The sequence below is a fragment of the Engystomops pustulosus genome, chromosome 3 (assembly GCF_040894005.1).
Source record: "Engystomops pustulosus chromosome 3, aEngPut4.maternal, whole genome shotgun sequence".
Classification (NCBI taxonomy): domain Eukaryota; kingdom Metazoa; phylum Chordata; class Amphibia; order Anura; family Leptodactylidae; genus Engystomops; species Engystomops pustulosus.
Window position 1 is genome coordinate 236,394,212 of NC_092413.1, and position 20,065 is coordinate 236,414,276.

Consider the following 20,065-nt stretch of genomic DNA (forward strand, 5'->3'; position numbering starts at 1 on the left):
ATGTCACATCCTATAGATTGGAGGCCATGGCCTGACCCCTACCTCCCCTAGATGTCACACCCTATAGATTGGAGGCCATGGTCTGACCCCCTGCCTCCCCTGGATGTCACATTCTATAGATTGGAGGCCATGGCCTGACCCCCTGCCCCCCCTGGATGTCACATCCTATAGATTGGAGGCCATGGTCTGACCCCCTGCCCCCCCTGGATGTCACATTCTATAGATTGGAGGCCATGGCCTGACCCCCTGACCCCCCTGGATGTCACATCCTATAGATTGGAGGCCATGACCTGACCCCCTGCTCCCCCTGGATGTCACATCCTATAGATTGGAGGCCATGGTCTGACCCCCTGCCTCCCCTGGATGTCACATCCTATAGATTGGAGGCCATGGTCTGACCCCCTGCCTCCCCTGGATGTCACATCCTATAGATTGGAGGCCATGACCTGACCCCCTGCCTCCCCTGAATGTCACATCCTATAGATTGGAGGCCACGGCCTGACCCCCTGCTCCCCTGGATGTCACATCCTATAGATTGGAGGCCATGGTCTGACCCCCTGCCTCCCCTGGATGTCACATCCTATAGATTGGAGGCCATGACCTGACCCCCTGCCTCCCCTGAATGTCACATCCTATAGATTGGAGGCCATGGCCTGACCCCCTGCCTCCCCTGGATGTCACATCCTATAGATTGGAGGCCATGGTCTGACCCCCTGCCTCCCCTGGATGTCACATCCTATAGATTGGAGGCCATGGCCTGACCCCCTGCCCCCCCTGGATGTCACATCCTATAGATTGGAGGCCATGGCCTGACCCCCTGCCTCCCCTGGATGTCACATCCTATAGATTGGAGGCCATGACCTGACCCCATGCCCCCTCCATGTCACATCCTATAGATTGGAGGCCATGGTCTGACCCCCTGCCCCCTCCATGTCACATCCTATAGATTGGAGGCCATGGTCTGACCCCCTGCCCCCTCCATGTCACATCCTATAGATTGGAGGCCATGGTCTGACCCCCTGCCTCCCCTGGATGTCACATCCTATAGATTGGAGGCCATGGCCTGACCCCCTGCTTCCCCTGGATGTCACATCCTATAGATTGGAGGCCATGGTCTGACCCCCTGCTCTCCTGGATGTCACACCCTATAGATTGGAGGCCATGGTCTGACCCCCTGCCTCCCCTGGATGTCACATCCTATAGATTGGAGGCCTGACCCCCTGCCTCCTCACGTTGCACCTTATATATTGGAGGCTATGCCCTTGAGGGCGTTTATACCATGACCTGGCTGTTATATCATACGAAGGGTCTTCCCTTTTCCTGAGGTATCGGTTCCGACTTCTCATCTCACACGCCTGTAACCAATGGGGCCCAATTGACCCTGGCATAAGGACCACATGTTATTACGAGCTGGGCTGTAATAACCTTCCATCACTTCTCTTCTCCATAGCCTCTAATGAAGACCTGTTCTGTATATAGGTGGGTGAGACATTGGGTGGCTCTGTGGTGGAGGCCGTGATCTCTTCCATGGGCCTCATAATGAACTCCCCCAGCTGGGATCTGCCATGACATATCCTAGAACGTCAGCCATCGGATCCACTTTGGAATGGTTCCCGTTCCCGTAGTATCCTGCCGTCTTGTCTCCACCGCTATATAGTGTGGTGGGAGTAGGACCTGTTTGTTGCAGTCTCGCCTTCTGGCGACATCCCATCACTTGTTACATGAGGCTTATGAAGAGTAGCAGCGATGGGCGGTGGTTGTATAGGGGCTTTGTAGTTTATATGGAGGCCTCCTCCCAGTGTGTAGAGGTCACTCCACCACATCATCATCCAGCATCGGGGTCACCAGTTCCATGAGGAACCCCTGGATCTCGCAGAAGGACGGCCGGGATTTGGGCTCGTATCTCCAGCACATTCTCATGATGTATGAGATCCTCTCGGGACTCTCCTCAGGGGGGTCCAGCTCCTTCCTATAGATTATATCCTGGCAGTAGTCCTTGTTGGTTTTATCTGAAGACAACAGGATATAAAAACGGTGGTCACACGACAGATTCTAAGATACATTCATATTATTGGATATTATGATGGCTGCAGGGTGTTAGAGACTATGGAGCTTCCATCTCTGGTATTGACTGGACTATTACCTGGTCTGAGGCCTCCTACACAGATCAGGGGATGGTGCCCGGCCAGAGGTATATGGGGAGGACACCTACAGCTGCCTGCTACTTCCATGACACCAGAGATCCAGAACCTTTCTTGGTCTCTGGGTCAGAATGTGAACTTATCATCTAAGCTCTCCTCATCCATGTCCTCACTTCCTTTATCATTCTCATATGGACCGGTACATGGTATCTGGATCATGGCAGTGTGGAGGGGAACATAGAGGGGTTTGGAGGAGAAAGGGAATGGGACAGAAGGGCCTAGCAGGCATAAGGTTTAGATAGGAGATGGCAGATGAGTTGGGAAGGGGGGGGGGGGGGGGAGATGACCTCTGGTTTGGCCTAGATCCTTCCAGTCCCCTCCATGAGTTCATCAATTGTCCTCCTCAGTTACTCACTCGGGAAGGGCATTTTTCCATAGGTGAAGATCTCCCCCAGCAGGACCCCAAAAGACCATAAGTCAGACTTGCTGGTGTATTTCTGGTCCTGGAAAACTTCTGGTGCTGTCCATTTGATGGGAATCTGCACATCTGGAGAAAACAAGGTAACAAAAGGGTTAATCAGATTTTGGACTTGTGATAACTGGGTATAGAAGATCATGTGACTTCAGTGGCCCCGCTGGTCTCACATTTTGTGCACCTACCTGTCTCCATCCCTCCCAGTGCTCACCATTGCCAGTGACTCCTGGTGACCGGTTTCCTCCTCTCGGTCATCACATTGGGGTCTCTAATCAATTGTTTGACCCACAGTTCTCCCTGTGAGGAGTGCCGGGTGATCTACTCTGTCATCAGCTCCTTGTCATCTATTCCTTTGTCCGCTATCTTCATTGCAGAGGACACCCCTGATACTTTGTGACCTTAGACATAATCTAGACTTGGACCATCCTCCACCTGTTGTGTTTGTTGTTGTGAAGCCTTCCCCTTCATCTACATGGACATGTGCTGGTCTGCATTGCCATCTCCTGGATCACAGCTCACCTGCGGTGACAGCCATGGAAGTGCTGTCCATGAATCGTGCAAGGCCAAAGTCTCCGATTTTGCAGTTCATCATGGCCGACAGGAAGATGTTCTCAGCTCGGAGATCTCGGTGAACGCAGCCCTTCTGCTCCATGTAGTCCATTCCTTGGCTTATCTGAAGAGAACATGAAACGTTCATGCTCAGGACTCCTTAGGGCACCAAGATTTTGTAGCCTCCTAAATCTTAACCTTACAAGAATGATATTGGAATGTTCTTACCTGGACACCAAAGTCCACCAGCTGGGAAAAGGGCAGGTCCTTGTACTTGTCATGAGCTGAGATGGAACAAAAAACTTTGATGTTGTAACACATCACAACATGGAGCAGAGATGGACATAAGACAAGGACTCTCCGAGTATGGTGGTGACTCTGTGATATCTTGTGATCAGTCGTGCGTCACACTGTATCGGGCCGCTCTCATGGGTGACTCACCTTGCAGATATTTCTTGAGGTTTCCTTGTGGCATGTACTCGGTGACTATGAAGACGGGCTTGGTCTGCAGACACACAGCATATAACTTCAGCAGCTTCTCGTGGCTCAGCTTCCACATGGTCTCGGCCTCTCCATACAATGTTTGCTGCAGAGATTCGGCACTGACTGTTGTCATAGGGAGCAGATAGAGAATACAGTGAGGGGAGTGTTGCCTCCACACATGCAGTCACCCAGCAAAGAGGGGCAATAACTTTTATAACATGGCCAATATCTGCAGCAGTGAGCCAATGACAAAGCATTCTCCGCTTCTGTCTGGGGGAGAGGGGGGGGGGGGCAGGGGTTGGTAAAGTGAAGAGCCACAAAATTGATAAGATTGATAAGTATGGAGGGAGGAAAGATTTAAACAACTAGATTTATTTAGTATAGAAATAATGAGGGGACATGATTAATTTATATAAATATATGAATGGTCTATACAAAAAATATAGTGGTAAGTTTTCCAGATTAAATCAAAACACGAGGGGACACGGTCTCCGTCTGGAGAAACCAAGGCGACAGGGCGTTTTTAATATGAGAACTGTCTGTGGAAAAGCCAAGCTCAGCAGGGACAGCAGAGAGCTCAGGCGCGGGTCACAGCAGGGACAGCAGAGAGCTCAGGCGCTGGTCACAGCAGGGACAGCAGAGAGCTCAGGCGCTGGTCACAGCAGGGACAGCAGAGGGCTCAGGCGCTGGTCACAGCAGGGACAGCAGAGAGCTCAGGCGCTGGTCACAGCAGGGACAGCAGAGAGCTCAGGTGCTGGTCACAGCAGGGACAGCAGAGAGCTCAGGCACTGGTCACAGCAGGGACAGCAGAGAGCTCAGGTGCTGGTCGAGGCAGGGACAGCAGAGAGCTCAGGAGCAGGGGTACAGCAGGGACAGCAGAGAGCTCAGGCGCTGGTCACAGCAGGGACAGCAGAGAGCTCAGGCGCTGGTCACAGCAGGGACAGCAGAGAGCTAAGGGGCTGGTCACAGCAGGGACAGCAGAGAGCTCAGGCGCTGGTCACAGCAGGGACAGCAGAGAGCTCAGGCGCAGAGCACAGCAGAGAGCTCAGGCGCTGGTCACAGCAGGGACAGCAGAGAGCTCAGGCGCCGGTCACAGCAGAGACAGCAGAGAGCTCAGGGGCTGGTCACAGCAGGGACAGCAGAGAGCTCAGGCGCTGGTCACAGCAGGGACAGCAGAGAGCTCAGGCTCCGGTCACAGCAGGGACAGCAGAGAGCTCAGGCGCTGGTCACAGCAAGGACAGCAGAGAGCTCAGGCGCTTTTCACAGCAGGGACAGCAGAGAGCTCAGGAGCAGAGCACAGCAGGACAGCAGAGAGCTCAGGCGCTGGTCACAGCAGGACAGCAGAGAGCTCAGGCGCTGGTCACAGCAGGACAGCAGAGAGCTCAGGCGCTGGTCACAGCAGGGACAGCAGAGAGCTCAGGCGCTGGTCACAGCAGGGGCAGCAGAGAGCTCAGGAGCTGGTCACAGCAGGGACAGCAGAGGGCTCAGGAGCTGGTCACAGCAGAGAGCTCAGGTGCTGGTCACAGCAGGGACAGCAGATGGCTCAGGAGTTGGTCACAGCAGGGACAGCAGAGAGTTCAGGTCCGGTCACAGCAGAGACAGCAGAGAGCTCAGGAGCAGCGCACAGCAGGGGGAGCAGAGAGCTCAGGTGCTGGTCACAGCAGGGACAGCAGAGAGCTCAGGTGCTGGTCACAGCAGGGACAGCAGAGAGCTCAGGCTCTGGTCACAGCAGGGACATCAGCGAGCTCAGGCTCCGGTCACAGCAGGGACAGCAGAGAGCTCAGGTGCTGGTCACAGCAGGGACAGCAGAGAGCTCAGGAGCAGAGCACAGCAGGGGGAGCAGATAGCTCAGGTGCTGGTCACAGCAGGGACAGCAGAGAACTCAGGAGCAGAGCAGGGACAGCAGAGAGCTCAGGCGCCGGTCACAGCAGGGACAGCAGAGAGCTCAGGCGCTGGTCACAGCAGGGGCAGCAGAGAGCTCAGGTGCTGGTCACAGCAGGGGCAGCAGAGGGCTCAGGAGCTGGTCACAGCAGAGAGCTCAGGTGCTGGTCACAGCAGGGACAGCAGATGGCTCAGGAGTTGGTCACAGCAGGGACAGCAGAGAGTTCAGGTCCGGTCACAGCAGGGACAGCAGAGAGCTCAGGAGCAGAGCACAGCAGGGGGAGCAGAGAGCTCAGGTGCTGGTCACAGCAGGGACAGCAGAGAGCTCAGGTGCTGGTCACAGCAGGGACAGCAGAAAGCTCAGGTGCTGGTCACAGCATGGACAGCAGAGAGCTCAGGCGCTGGTCACAGCAGGGACAGCAGAGAGCTCAGGAGCAGAGCACAGCAGGGGGAGCAGAGAGCTCAGGTGCTGGTCACAGCAGGGACAGCAGAGAGCTCAGGTCCGGTCACAGCAGGGACAGCAGAGAGCTCAGGAGCAGAGCACAGCAGGGGGAGCAGAGAGCTCAGGCACTGGTCACAGCAGGGACAGCAGAGAGCTCAGGCACTGGTCACAGCAGGGACAGCAGAGAGCTCAGGCACTGGTCACAGCAGGGACAGCAGAGAGCTTCAAGGAGTGTCTAGATGCCTTTTTACACCTGAATAACATTGATGGTTGTTATATAGAATTGTTTCCCCTGAATCCCTTCCTTATCCAATCCTTTCCCTTCCTTGGCTGAACTGGATGGACAAGTGTCTTTTTTCAGCCGTATAAACTATGATACTGTGATACTGTGTAACCATTGTTGATTGAGATCACTATGGAAGAAATCTGGTAAGACGTTAAGAAGCACCTTGTAGTTCTTTGACTGCCACCTTTGTGGTCCCGTTCCACAAGCCGAGCCACACCATGCCGAACTTGCCGCTGCCCAGCCTGGTGACTTTCTTTATGGAGCTGGGTTGGATCTCCAGGTGGTCTACCGTGGTGTAACAGATGCTGTTCACAGACGGGAGATCCAGCTGTGGACAGAATATCGACAAATCTTTAGCTTATTATGGAGAGATCAATGTCAAGGTCTTCCCCTGAGCCTCCCTAGAGGACAATGCAGACCGGCCTGTTCCCACATGTGGGTCTTCTCCTGAGCCCACAAAGGTTTTATAACAATCCGAATCCTTTAACTTTAGCACTGATGACATGAGAAGCTCAGTAACAGTCCTCTGCAGCCTGACCATCCTGGTACCATGGAGGTGGCCGCTAGAACTTATACCGGAAAGAGGAAACGAGACGGAGTAAAATATTTGTTAGATTTCATGCTGAAGATATTTCACAAAGATCACACAGAACCGGCTCTTCCACTACAGGAGTGAGAAGAATGCGGTACTTTCCATCGTTTGGCATGTATTACGCCTGCAAACCTCGTCAAAGCAGACAAGTGATTCCACCACAGGGTATGAAGGCAAAGCCCTCAACAAGCTGCTAAATCCCTCAACCTAAACAACAGCCAAAAAGGAGTATTCATCGTGGTAGACAAGATGTTCTCTCGCTTTACTGAGCCGCCTCAGGTCCCTGTGATATTAACAATGAGGTCCAAGATATCTGGATAAACATATGTGTGCTTCACCACGGCCCCTTGTGTTCTCGATGGATCGATGGACCGCTCTGGAAGGAGTTTGTTGAGAGGAACCTCTAGGTTGTTTAAGACCCAAAACACGTGTGAAGAGGTGCTTGATCTCCTCACCAGGAACCAGGAGATGCTTTGGATAGCAAACACGAGACATCAGAAGATTATTTCCAATACCCAGATGGTGAGGAGAGCATTCGGCTCTGATGGTCCTGACACTTACTTATAAGATCTTGATACTGAACACCCTACAACACACAAAGACATTCGGAGAACATTGCTGAACGTCATAAAGCCACCAGATAAACATGTATATGAGAGCGTGTCAGAAGGTTCTCCATTCCTGGGCGGTGACACCAAATCTCACGTTGTTGTCCTCTATGAACATCCCTGATTATCTTTAATCTAAAGATTCCAAGTCTAAAGGAAAATCAGGTCTAATCACTTAATATCAATCCTGGGAAGGAGGTAATAAGGTAAATTATTCTCATGTGGAGAGGAACAAAATACAACAAGCTTATCACTTGTGCCTCTGGTTGTTGGAGGTTCCCGTAGGCTCAAGCTCTTTGATTCCCCAAATAAAAGAAGGGGGGGGGGTATTTCTTACCTGGAACTTAGACCATAGTTCCATATTGATGTGGATAAAGATCCATAGACCTTAGGGCAGGTCACTTGGACTATTTATACTGCTTATTATGGTGTTAGGAAGCACTCTTCCTGGAAAGTCTAGTGATATGGAGGTGGGGGCTTCATGTTCCCATATGGTGAATGTTTGCAGCTGCAGGAACTTGCTCTTTTACGATTATGGGGCAGATTTACTTACCCGGTCCATTCGCGATCCAGCGGCGCGTTCTCTGCGGAGGATTCGGGTCTTCCGGCAATTTACTAAGGTAGTTCCCCCAATGTCCACTAGGTGTCGCTGCTGCCCTGAATTTCACCAAGCTATGCTGGGTGCAGGTAAGTGCATGTCCAGCGACACTTTTTAAAAAAAATACGGTGGTTTTTCCGAATCCGTCGGGTTTTCTTACGGTCATGCTCCCCGATTTCCCTTGCGTGCACTCCGGCGCAGATGTGCCACAATCCGATCATGTGCGCCAAAACCCTGAGCAATTCAGGGAAAATCAGCACAAAACAAAAAAATTCGGGTAACCCGCCAGAAAAACGCAATTCGGGCCCATAGTAAATGACCCCCAATGTGTTAAAATGGTGATGACCAGTATTATACAGGTTTTATTCCCAGCATTGCGGCATAACCTTAGATGCCCCAATTTGGTTTCCAAGGGCAAGGATAATAATAATAATAATAGTTCTTTATTTATATAGCGCCTACAGATCTCAAGTAACGTTGTACCCATATCAGGATCCTAGATACTAGAGCTCTGTAGGATTACACTTCAGAAAATGGTCTTTACCTTGTGATTGGTGGAGATCTTAGTGCTGTGGACAAGTGCATCACCTCTAATGTCATCATCTAATGACGGGATTTCTCACCTTGACACATGGCGTCTCTAGTTTGGTGCAGAGTCCGTCACATTGCTGTTGATAGTGATGGACGAGATCCTTCAGACTGGAGCATGACGCTCTCTTCACCAGAAAGAAGTCGCCATTGGTGGACTGATGGACTTTGTAATGTCTCACCACCTCATCCACACGCACTGGAGGAGAAGATAACCACATCCAGTCACTGTAACTATCATCATAACTATCATCACTGTAATAATCCTATCAAAACCAAAGAACAGCTTCTATAGAGGGACAAGTATTGGGAAATTATTATGGGGTCCTGCTCAGTATGGAGCCTCATGAACATCCTCCATGAGCCAGAAGAAGATAATGTGTAGGGTCAGGGACCTGTGGTGCTCCAGGACAGTATGACGATGGTCTTGTCACATTGTAATCACATTCAATAGTGGAATAACTGGTTCTCAGCTGTAACTGGAAGGACTTGACCCTATCTGTCATGTAAACATCACCCGGAGCTGGTCATGAACGTGCCGCCAAAAAACCAAGACCAAATAATTCTGAGAAAAATGTAAGAAGAATGTGCGGGTGGTGATCAGGAAAGTAACTTCATGTGATGTTACCCATCAGTCTCCTCTCCCATGTTACTAATGTGGACTGTGACCACGGACAGCAACTCTAGTGTCTGTGCCATGTGGGAGACTTATGACGTGTCCCGTCTTCTGCTGATCTAGTCCACATCCAGTGTCCTCTACCCCTCCAGATGGCACCTCCTGGACGCTCACCTGAGATGTAATAGCCATTGTCTCCCACCTTCTGCCACACCAGGAACGAGCCGCTGCAGTTCTCTTGCTGCAGGAGGCAACGCTTGGCATCGAGTTTTGTCATGGATCCAAAATACCAGCTGAGAAGAAGAGGAGAAAGACTTAAAGCTTTACATACCATGATGAGGGTCAGACTCTATGGAAGGGGGGAGTTACAGAGAACTTCTAGCTCATGGTGACCATATTACAGCTTGTGGCTTTAGTATTGGGAGTCTATAGAACCAGACACGTTTTGTCCACCATTATGCACCTGCGGGTACGATGCCTGGGAGATGTATATTTTTATAAAGTTTTGAGCAGCCGCGGTTAATGGGGAAATCTTCTCAGCCACAGCGCCATTACCTGTGGAGCTACCATGGCCTTTATTTCTGACACCACGTTCATTGGGGGCTGTCTGTAAAGAACTGGAGAAGACCATGGCTTTGGAAATCCTCCAGGGTTCTCTGGGGCAGTGAGTCCTCTGATTGGACTCTGGCTGCTGACTTCGTAGCTTGCGAGCCACACTCAGGACTGCCTTGCAGTATTTGAACCCTGAAAAGCTGGGTGAGTTAATTCTCATGTGTAGGTGATGAAGGGTCTAGGCAGTCAGCTGCTGGGGGGGGTAAACAGCTAATCCCAAGTTCACTGAGTAACGGTTATGCTTTCTCCTGTGACCTGCAGTACAGTGTCTTTGTGGTTTTGGTGGACCCGTTCCCTGAATCCTGTTCCTAAACCTGAATCCTACCTGATCCAGAACCCTAAACTACTGCTTGATCAGGAACCCTGAATTTGGATCCGACCTGATCCAGAACCCTGAACCCCAGCCTTATCAAGAACCCTGGACCCAGACTTGTGCCTGAATCCTGTCTGATCTGGTACCCTGTATTCTTCCATGACCCATAACTTCAAACAACTGTCTGATCTGAAAATCTGTGTCTTGCTTTATCTGGAACCCCGAACCCCCAGCCTGATCCAGAACCATAAAGAATTGGCTGACGAGGAATCCCAAACCTGTACCTGAGCCTGGATCCTGCCTGAACCCCAAACCCAAGTGTTATCAGGAACACCAAACCTATGCAGGAGCCCGGATCCAGTCTGGAACCCTGAACCCCAGCCTGATCAGGAACTCTGAGCCTAGATGTAGTCTAAGCCCTGAACCTCCGATCATGTGCCTGTTCTCTGATCCTCTTGTCTCTCTGGTAATTTTCCTTCTGTGCTGAACACATGCTAAGAGTAGGGATTGTCAATCAGTAGTCCTTTAGCACTAGGGTTGCGGGGCTGGTTAGGCAGGGGGTAGGGCTCTTGGGGGAGTTCAGGGCCTGCCTCTTCTCTCCCTTGACAGTATTTATGGATCACTTGAGTCATGTCCCTCCTTCCATCCTTATATTTAGGGCATCCAGAATAAGCAATAAACACCTGGAGATTTCTGTAGAAGAGTCGTCCTTCTGCCCCAGGTGTTTATACCCCGGCTGTAGGGCGGTGGTGCCCTTTACTTCACTTACCGTTCATGTTCTTCTGTGTCTCTGGTTATGGAGATGTCTTACATATCAAGGGGCTGTTGTACTCGGGGTGTCCTAAAGAGAGGGAGCCCGTCCCCTCCACCCTCCTCATACATGGCTGGGGACTTCTCTTATTTTACATCCTACATGACCGGTCAGTGCACAGAACCAAGCTATAAGCCCTCCTGAAATAATGGAGAGCTGCAAAGATCCAGACGGAAGATGAATCCATGATATGAGACGTCTACAGTAACTGGGCTATGGCCACCTCCAGGATCCCTGGTGAAGGAGGGGACTCTGGGGAAAAGATCTAATGGGCTCTCCATGGTGATTGTCTGGAGGCAACTGGATGACCTACGTCTCAGGACTATCACGTAATAGCAGTACACAATCGTTATACATCAAGGCAAGACGTTCCAGGTTGAGTTCTGTCTCCTCCTTGTGAGGACATCACGATACAAGAATGGAGGAGCCTGGGGCCTGCTGTACTCAGACTATCAAGGGTTCAGTTTATGAAGTGATCAATGTTTTGGAAGAAATCATTCTACTCAGAAGAACAACCTGAGGAGCGAGGAGGACGCTGGTTCAGGAAAAGTGAACCTTTAGATGAAAAATTGAAGATAAATCAAGGAATATAAGACTCCATAGACATGGAAAGACTGGAATCTCAGGATCCTCGGTGACCTGGGGACCCTTATTCTGTTGACATAAGCAAAGATACTGAATAGGGGACAGTTGGAGGTTGGAGAAGTGGAGCAGTCACCGATCACAACCAACCCAGCTCTTCCTATCTCACCAAACCTCCCGCACCCTGGGCACCTCCTCCCCACCAGCTGCACTCTTGTTATAGGAGATTAAAGTGCAGCGATAACCTTATGACTCAATCATCTGTGCTTCCATATGGTGTCCTCTAGTACCCCCAGTGGAGACATCTATGAAGAGCCTTCGTGACTATGAACAGTTTAGGCCACAGTCTATCAGCTCTCTGTCCTTCTTTAGTGGTCTTCATCTGGAGGACATGTCTAGTGAAAGAATTGTCTGGACCTCATCTCCTAGACCAGTGATGGCGAACCTTTAAGCGACCGAGTGCCCAAACTGCAACCCAAAACCCCCCTTATTTATCACAAGGTGCCAACCTAAAATTAAAGCAGTATCTTATTGCTCCATGTTCAACAACTTTCAATCACATTTGCCTCCTGAGGATAGCAACACAGTATAAAGATGGAAAATTTTCATCATTTTAGCTTCTTTCCAGTTTCCCTCTGTACACAGAGAATCGTGGGGCCAGCAGGAGGTCCTCCAAAAAAAATTCGACCCTGTCTAATTTTCCCTCTTCCTACAGTCCCAAGTAGCGAAGTATCAAAATATGACTGAAAGCAGCATCTTTTAAGTTTCTTGGAACTGCAGGAAGATTCTTTGAGTCCTGTTTGGTGTGCTGGGGAGATGGCCCAGGTGCCCACAGAAAGGGCTCTGAGTGCCGCCTTTGGCACCCGTGCCATAGGTTCGCCACCACTGTCCTAGACCTTCAGGAGTTCTTATTGTCTTTATCTAAAAACATGGACTGCAATATATTCACCATAACTGCAGTCCGTTAGTATGAGGATCAGACCCCCTAGGCTTCAAGTACCATAGGGGGCCTACAAAGCAATAATTAGAAACATTTTTTAAAGCAATGTAAAAAACCTAATACTTCATATTACCCCTTTTCCCTAGAAGCATGTCAGGTATCACCGAGTCCCAAATGTTTATAAAAATGATCAAAAACGATTATTCCCGGCACTGAACCCTGAAAGGGAACAAACGCCCAAATGTCTGAATTGTCACTTTTTCACCATTTTGCAACATACAAAAATCTAAAAAATCAGCAATCAACAGGTCACACAGTCCCCAAAATGTTAGCAAGAAAAATGTCACAGCTTGTATCTCCGTGATGGTCCGAGGAGTCATCTGGACGCACAGTTAAAAGCCGTAAAGACCCCGCCCACAAGAAAACGGCACAAATGTGTTTTTGTCTTGTCAATTTCATTGCATTCAAATTTTTTTCCCCAAGTTTCCCAGTGCACAGTAGGGAATATTAAATACTGACTCAAGAAAGAACAAATTATTACATGGAAAACGAAAGTCATACACAAAATAATAAAAGTTATGGATTCTGAAACTGAAACGCAAAATGGAAAAAGGTATTGGTAGGGGTTCATCTCTGGTTTCATCGCTCCCACGGCCGGATTATTGGGAGTTCTCCCGGGGCACGTGCCCTGGGGCCCCCACCAATTTACTCCTAAGGGTGGCCCCTACCAGCAGCAGACGGGCGCATGACTATTACCTTCCTATTACATGGATTATAGACTGAGGGGAACACCGTCTATTACAAGGATGTTAAATGTGCACCCTCTGGGCTATGTTCAGTGGGGGCCTCCAATACATTTTGCATCCATAGGATGTGTTTAAGTAACAATCCCCTCTTCTGGACAGTGAAGAGTCTCCTTATCTGATTGGAAGGATGTGCCCTCCTGATTGAGGACCTGACCCTGTGCTGGTGCCCTGAGTCTGAGATCTCCACTGTAACCTGATGGCCTTGAGCCTGAGACCTCCTCTGTACTGATGGCCTTGAGCCTGAGATCTCCTCTGTACTGATGGCCTTGAGCCTGAGATCTCCTCTGTATTGGTGGCCCTGACCCTGAGATCTCCTCTGTACTAGTAGCCCTGACCCTGAGATATCTTCTGTACTGGTAGCCCTGACCCAAAGATATCTTCTGTACTGGTGGCCCTGACCTGGAGATCTCCTCTGTACTGGTGGCCCTGACCCGGAGATCTCCTCCTGTACTGGTGGCCCTGACCCTAAGATCTCCTCTGTACTGGTGGCCCTGACCCGGAGATCTCCTCTGTACTGGTGACCCTGACCCGAAAAATCTCCTCTGTACTGGTGGCCCTGACCCAGAGATCTCCTCTGTACTGGTGGCCCTGACCCGGAGATCTCCTCCTGTACTGGTGGCCCTGACCCTAAGATCTGCTCTGTACTGGTGGCCCTGACCCGGAGATCTCCTCTGTACTGGTGGCCCTGACCCGGAGATCTCCTCTGTACTGGTGGCCCTGACCCGGAGATCTCCTCTGTACTGGTGGCCCTGACCCGGAGATCTCCTCTGTACTGGTGGCCCTGACCCTAAGATCTCCTCTGTACTGGTGGCCTTAAGCTTGAGATCTCCTCTGTACTGGTAGCCCTGACCCGAAGATCTCCTCTGTACTGGTGACCCTGACCCGAAAAATCTCCTCTGTACTGGTGGCCCTGACCCAGAGATCTCCTCTGTACTGGTGGCCCTGACCCGGAGATCTCCTCTGTACTGGTGGCCCTGACCCGGAGATCTCCTCTGTACTGGTGGCCCTGACCCGGAGATCTCCTCTGTACTGGTGGCCCTGACCCGGAGATCTCCTCTGTACTGGTGGCCCTGACCCTAAGATCTCCTCTGTACTGGTGGCCCTGACCCTAAGATCTCCTCTGTACTGGTGGCCTTAAGCTTGAGATCTCCTCTGTACTGGTAGCCCTGACCCGAAGATCTCCTCTGTACTGGTGGCCCAGACCCCAAGATCTCCTCTGTACTGGTGACCCTGACCCGAAAAATCTCCTCTGTACTGGTGGCCCTGACCCTAAGATCTCCTCTGTACAAGTGGCCTTAAGCCAGAGATCTCCTCTGTACTGGTGGCCCTGACCCTAAGATCTCCTCTGTACTGGGGGCCCTGACCCTAAGATCTCCTCTGTACTGGGGACCTTGAGCCTGAGATCTCCTCTGTATTGGTGGTCCTCACCATGAGATCTCCTCTGTACTGGTGGCCCGACCCTGAGATCTCCTCTGTACTGGTGGCCCTGACCCTGAGATCTCCTCTGTACTGGTGGCCTTGACCCTGAGATCTCCTCTGTACTGGTGGCCTGGAGCCTGAGATCTTCTCTCAACAGGTGGCCCTGACCCTGAGATCTCCTCTGTACTGGTGGCCCTGACCCTGAGATCTCCTCTGTACTGGTGGCCCTGAGCCTGAGATCTCCTCTGTACTGGTGGCCCTGACCCTGAGATCTCCTCTGTATTGGTGGCCTTGACCCTGAGATCTCCTCTGTATTGGTGGCCTTGACCCTGAGATCTCCTCTGTACTGGTGACCCTGACCCTAAGATCTCCTCTGTACTGGTGGCCCTAACCATAAGATCTCCTCTGTACTGGTGGCCCTGACCCTGAGATCTCCTCTGTACTGGTGGCCCTAACCATAAGATCTCCTCTGTACTGGTGGCCCTGACCCTAAGATCTCCTCTGTACTGGTGGCCCTGACCCTAAGATCTCCTCTGTACTGGTGGCCCTGACCCTAAGATCTCCTCTGTACTGGTGGCCCTGACCATAAGATCTCCTCTGTACTGGTGGCCTTGACCCTTAGATCTCCTCTGTACTGGTGGCCCTGACCCTAAGATCTCCTCTGTACTGGTGGCTTTGACCCTAAGATCTCCTCTGTACTAGTGGCCTGGAGCCTGAGATCTCCTCTGTACTGGTGGCCCTAACCATAAGATCTCCTCTGTACTGGTGGCCCTGTCCCTGAGATCTCCTCTGTATTGGTGGCCCTGACCCTGAGATCTCCTCTGTACTGGTGGCCCTGACCCTAAGATCTCCTCTGTATTGGTGGCCCTGACCCTGAGATCTCCTCTGTACTGGTGGCCCTGACCCTGAGATCTCCTCTGTACTGGTGGCCTGGAGCCTGAGATCTCCTCTGTACTGGTGGCCCTAACCATAAGATCTCCTCTGTACTGGTGGCCCTGTCCCTGAGATCTCCTCTGTATTGGTGGCCCTGACCCTGAGATCTCCTCTGTACTGGTGGCCCTGACCCTAACATCTCCTCTGTATTGGTGGCCCTGACCCTGAGATCTCCTCTGTACTGGTGGCCCTGACCCTGAGATCTCCTCTGTACTGGTGGCCCTGACCCTGAGATCTCCACTGTACTGGTGGCCCTGACCCTGAGATCTCCTCTGTACTGGTGGCCTGGAGCCTGAGATCTCCTCTGTACTGGTGGCCCTGACCCTGAGATCTCCTCTGTACTGGTGGCCCTGTCCCTGAGATCTCCTCTGTATTGGTGGCCCTGACCCTGAGATCTCCTCTGTACTGGTGGCACTGACCCTGAGATCTCCTCTGTACTGGTGGCCCTGACCCTGAGATCTCCTCTGTACTGCTGGCCTGGAGCCTGAGATCTCCTCTGTACTGGTGGCCCTAACCATAAGATCTCCTCTGTACTGGTGGCCCTGACCCTGAGATCTCCTCTGTACTGGTGGCCCTGACCTTAAGTTTCACCAGATTTATCTGCATATCATGTGATCTTATAAGTGTAAGATAAGAGATATGAGCGACTACTTACTCCTCCGCCTCCAGACTGCCCTCGTTGGCCAGGAAGGTCTTGGGGATGTAGCCAGTTTTGCTTTGTCCCTGGCCGTCGATGGTCCTCGCGATCACCCACTCTCCTTGGTCTTCTATCACTTCCAGATGTTGCCCCTTCACAATGTCCAGGTCCAGGGCTGAGCGCGGGGGGTAGTTGTAGGTTGACACCTGTCGCTGTAGGTTGCCCATACTGTGTTTATGTCTCAGTGCTCTTGGTTTTTGCGCTTGTACTAGTTGCGTATTTTGGGGGTTGAGTTCGGGTTTTGGGGAGCTCGGTGTAATGGTCAGTATTGGGGAGCTAAGATGAAGGGGTTCAGTACTTGGATTATCAAGCACGTCTGTAAATCCTGGGTTATCCTGACCGACCAGCATGTTGTCCTCCTTCCTGAGATCGATGACCTGCACAGGTAATTTTTGGGTTTTGCTGGTTTCATTATCCACCTTGGCCTCCAAAATGTGAGGGGGATGGGGTGTGTAGAAGGTGCTCGGATCTCGATGCAGTTCATTGTCATCGGGAGAGCACGGACAGCAGGGACAACATGTTCTGCAGAAAACCTGCCACATCTCCTCCGCCTGCACCTCCAGCCTCTGACTGCGTCTACAAGGAAGTAACAAGGGGACACGGAGCAGGAATGTACAGGGAGGGCACGAGCCGCTTCCTCATACCCCGAGCAACTACACAGCCCCGAGATATCACAGCGTAACAACGGGAGTAACACAGAGACTCAACATCCACCATATCACACATGTAATACACCCCTCCCCCATGTAATATCACACATGTAATACACCCCTCCCCCATGTAATATCACACATGTAATACACCCCTCCCCCCATGTAATATCACACATGTAATACACCCCCTCCCCCATGTAATATCACACATGTAATACACCCCCTCCCCCCCATGTAATATCACACATGTAATACACCCCCTCCCCCCATGTAATATCACACATGTAATACACCCCCTTCCCCCATGTAATATCACACATGTAATACACCTCCTCCCCCCATGTAATATCACACATGTAATACACCCCCTTCCCCCATGTAATATCACACATGTAATACACCCCCCTCCCCCCATGTAATATCACACATGTAATACACCCCCTCCCCCCCATGTAATATCACACATGTAATACACCCCCTCCCCCCATGTAATATCACACATGTAATACACCCCCTCCCCCCATGTAATATCACACATGTAATACACCCCCTCCCCCCCATGTAATATCACACATGTAATACACCCCCTCCCCCCCATGTAATATCACACATGTAATACACCCCCTCCCCCCATGTAATATCACACATGTAATACACCCCCTCCCCCCATGTAATATCACACATGTAATACACCCCCTCCCCCCATGTAATATCACACATGTAATACACCCCCTCCCCCATGTAATATCACACATGTAATTCACCCCCTCCCCCCATGTAATATCACACATGTAATACACCCCTCCCCCCATGTAATATCACACATGTAATACACCCCCCTCCCCCATGTAATATCACACATGTAATACACCCCCCTCCCCCATGTAATATCACACATGTAATACACCCCTCCCCCCATGTAATATCACACATGTAATACACCCCTCCCCCCATGTAATATCACACATGTAATACACCCCTCCCCCCATGTAATATCACACATGTAATACACCCCTCCCCCCCATGTAATATCACACATGTAATACACCCCTCCCCCATGTAATATCACACATGTAATACACCCCCCTCCCCCCATGTAATATCACACATGTAATACACCCCCTCCCCTCATGTAATATCACACATGTAATACACCCCCTCCCCCATGTAATATCACACATGTAATACACCCCTCCCCCCATGTAATATCACACATGTAATACACCCCCTCCCCCCATGTAATATCACACATGTAATACACACCCCTCCCCCCCATGTAATATCACACATGTAATACACCCCTCCCCCCATGTAATATCACACATGTAATACACCCCCTCCCCCATGTAATATCACACATGTAATACACCCTCCCCCCATGTAATATCACACATGTAATACACCCTCCCCCCATGTAATATCACACATGTAATACACCCCCTCCCCCCATGTAATATCACACATGTAATACACCCCTCCCCCCATGTAATATCACACATGTAATACACCCCCTCCCCCATGTAATATCACACATGTAATACATCCCCTCCCCCATGTAATATCACACATGTAATACACCCCCCTCCCCCATGTAATATCACACATGTAATACACCCCCTCCCCATGTAATATCACACATGTAATACACCCCCTCCCCCATGTAATATCACACATGTAATACACCCCATCCCCCCCATGTAATACACCCCATCCCCCCCATGTAATATCACACATGTAATACACCCCCTCCCCCCATGTAATATCACACATGTAATACACCCCCTCCCCCCATGTAATATCACACATGTAATACACCCCCTCCCCCATGTAATATCACACATGTAATACACCCCCTCCCCCCATGTAATATCACACATGTAATACACCCCCTCCCCCCATGTAATATCACACATGTAATACACCCCCTCCCCCCATGTAATATCACACATGTAATACACCCCCCTCCCCCCATGTAATATCACAAATGTAATACACCCCCCTCCCCCATGTAATATCACACATGTAATACACCCCTCCCCCCATGTAATATCACACATGTAATACACCCCTCCCCCCATGTAATATCACACATGTAATACACCCCCTCCCCCCATGTAATATCACACATGTAATACACCCCCCTCCCCCATGTAATACACCCCCTCCCCCCATGTAATATTAGAGTCAGTTATTTTCCAGTCCTTGTATAAACATGTCAGGGGATGTCCTTACCCCGTATGGTACAGATATTCGGTTTGCGGGGGGAGCAGTGTTCATTGGCCGCAGCCAGTGATAATCTGGACAGTGACATCTCCGGGTCTCCCTCCTTCTGAGCGACGTATGCATACCTACCAACATTTGTGAAAGGGAAAGAGGGACAAAATGGCGGCACAGGTAAGCCACACCCCCAATCACTCCCTGGCCACGCCCCAAATTTTAGCCATATGATAATAATAAAAATCATCTCAATAAAAAATTTTTTTTTTATCCTGATTGGGATGTGAACCTAGAACTTGATCCATGATCATCTATGACACAGTGCTCCAACCCACTGAGCTATGACCTCAGTGATAATCCAGTTTAAGAATTTTGGGAACTAAGAGCTGTGACTATTGTTACACTGTGACACAGATTTAATGCACTGATATATAGAGAGGGATCTTCTCAGAGATTATTATTGTAATTATTGAGGCTATTGTTATTATTATTATTAATAATCGTCTCCATAATAAAAATATAATACAATTTATAATAATAATAATAATAATCTCCATAATAATAATAATAGTCTCAATAATTACAATCACCTCTGAGAAGATCCCTCTCTATATATCAGTGCATTAAATCTGTGTCACAGTGTAACAGTGGCAGATAACACTTCTTATCACTGGGCTTATAGCTCTGTTAGTAAAGGCTCCTGTCTGCAGTGCAGAGGGTCCCAGGATTAAATTGCCCAGTCTGGGATTCAATTTATTTTAACTTAATTATATAAAGAGCTTGTGTCTGGGGAACCCTAGGAGATGCAGTGACCATATATGGA

At 50.3% G+C, this 20,065-nt stretch overlaps 1 protein-coding gene across 1 annotated transcript; it reads right to left on the reverse strand.

The window, feature by feature from the left end:
• Positions 1–1,082: 1,082 nt before the first annotated feature.
• On the reverse strand, positions 1,083–17,003 carry LOC140120760 (tyrosine-protein kinase FRK-like). The gene is made up of 9 exons (XM_072139707.1): positions 16,331–17,003; positions 9,434–9,552; positions 8,679–8,842; positions 6,420–6,585; positions 3,607–3,771; positions 3,394–3,449; positions 3,136–3,289; positions 2,557–2,688; positions 1,083–2,009 (listed from the first exon to the last, which is right to left on the reverse strand). Exons 1-9 carry the CDS (start codon positions 16,912–16,914, stop codon positions 1,810–1,812), a joined length of 1,740 nt encoding a protein of 579 aa, XP_071995808.1. The 5' UTR covers positions 16,915–17,003; the 3' UTR covers positions 1,083–1,809.
• Positions 17,004–20,065: the final 3,062 nt, after the last annotated feature.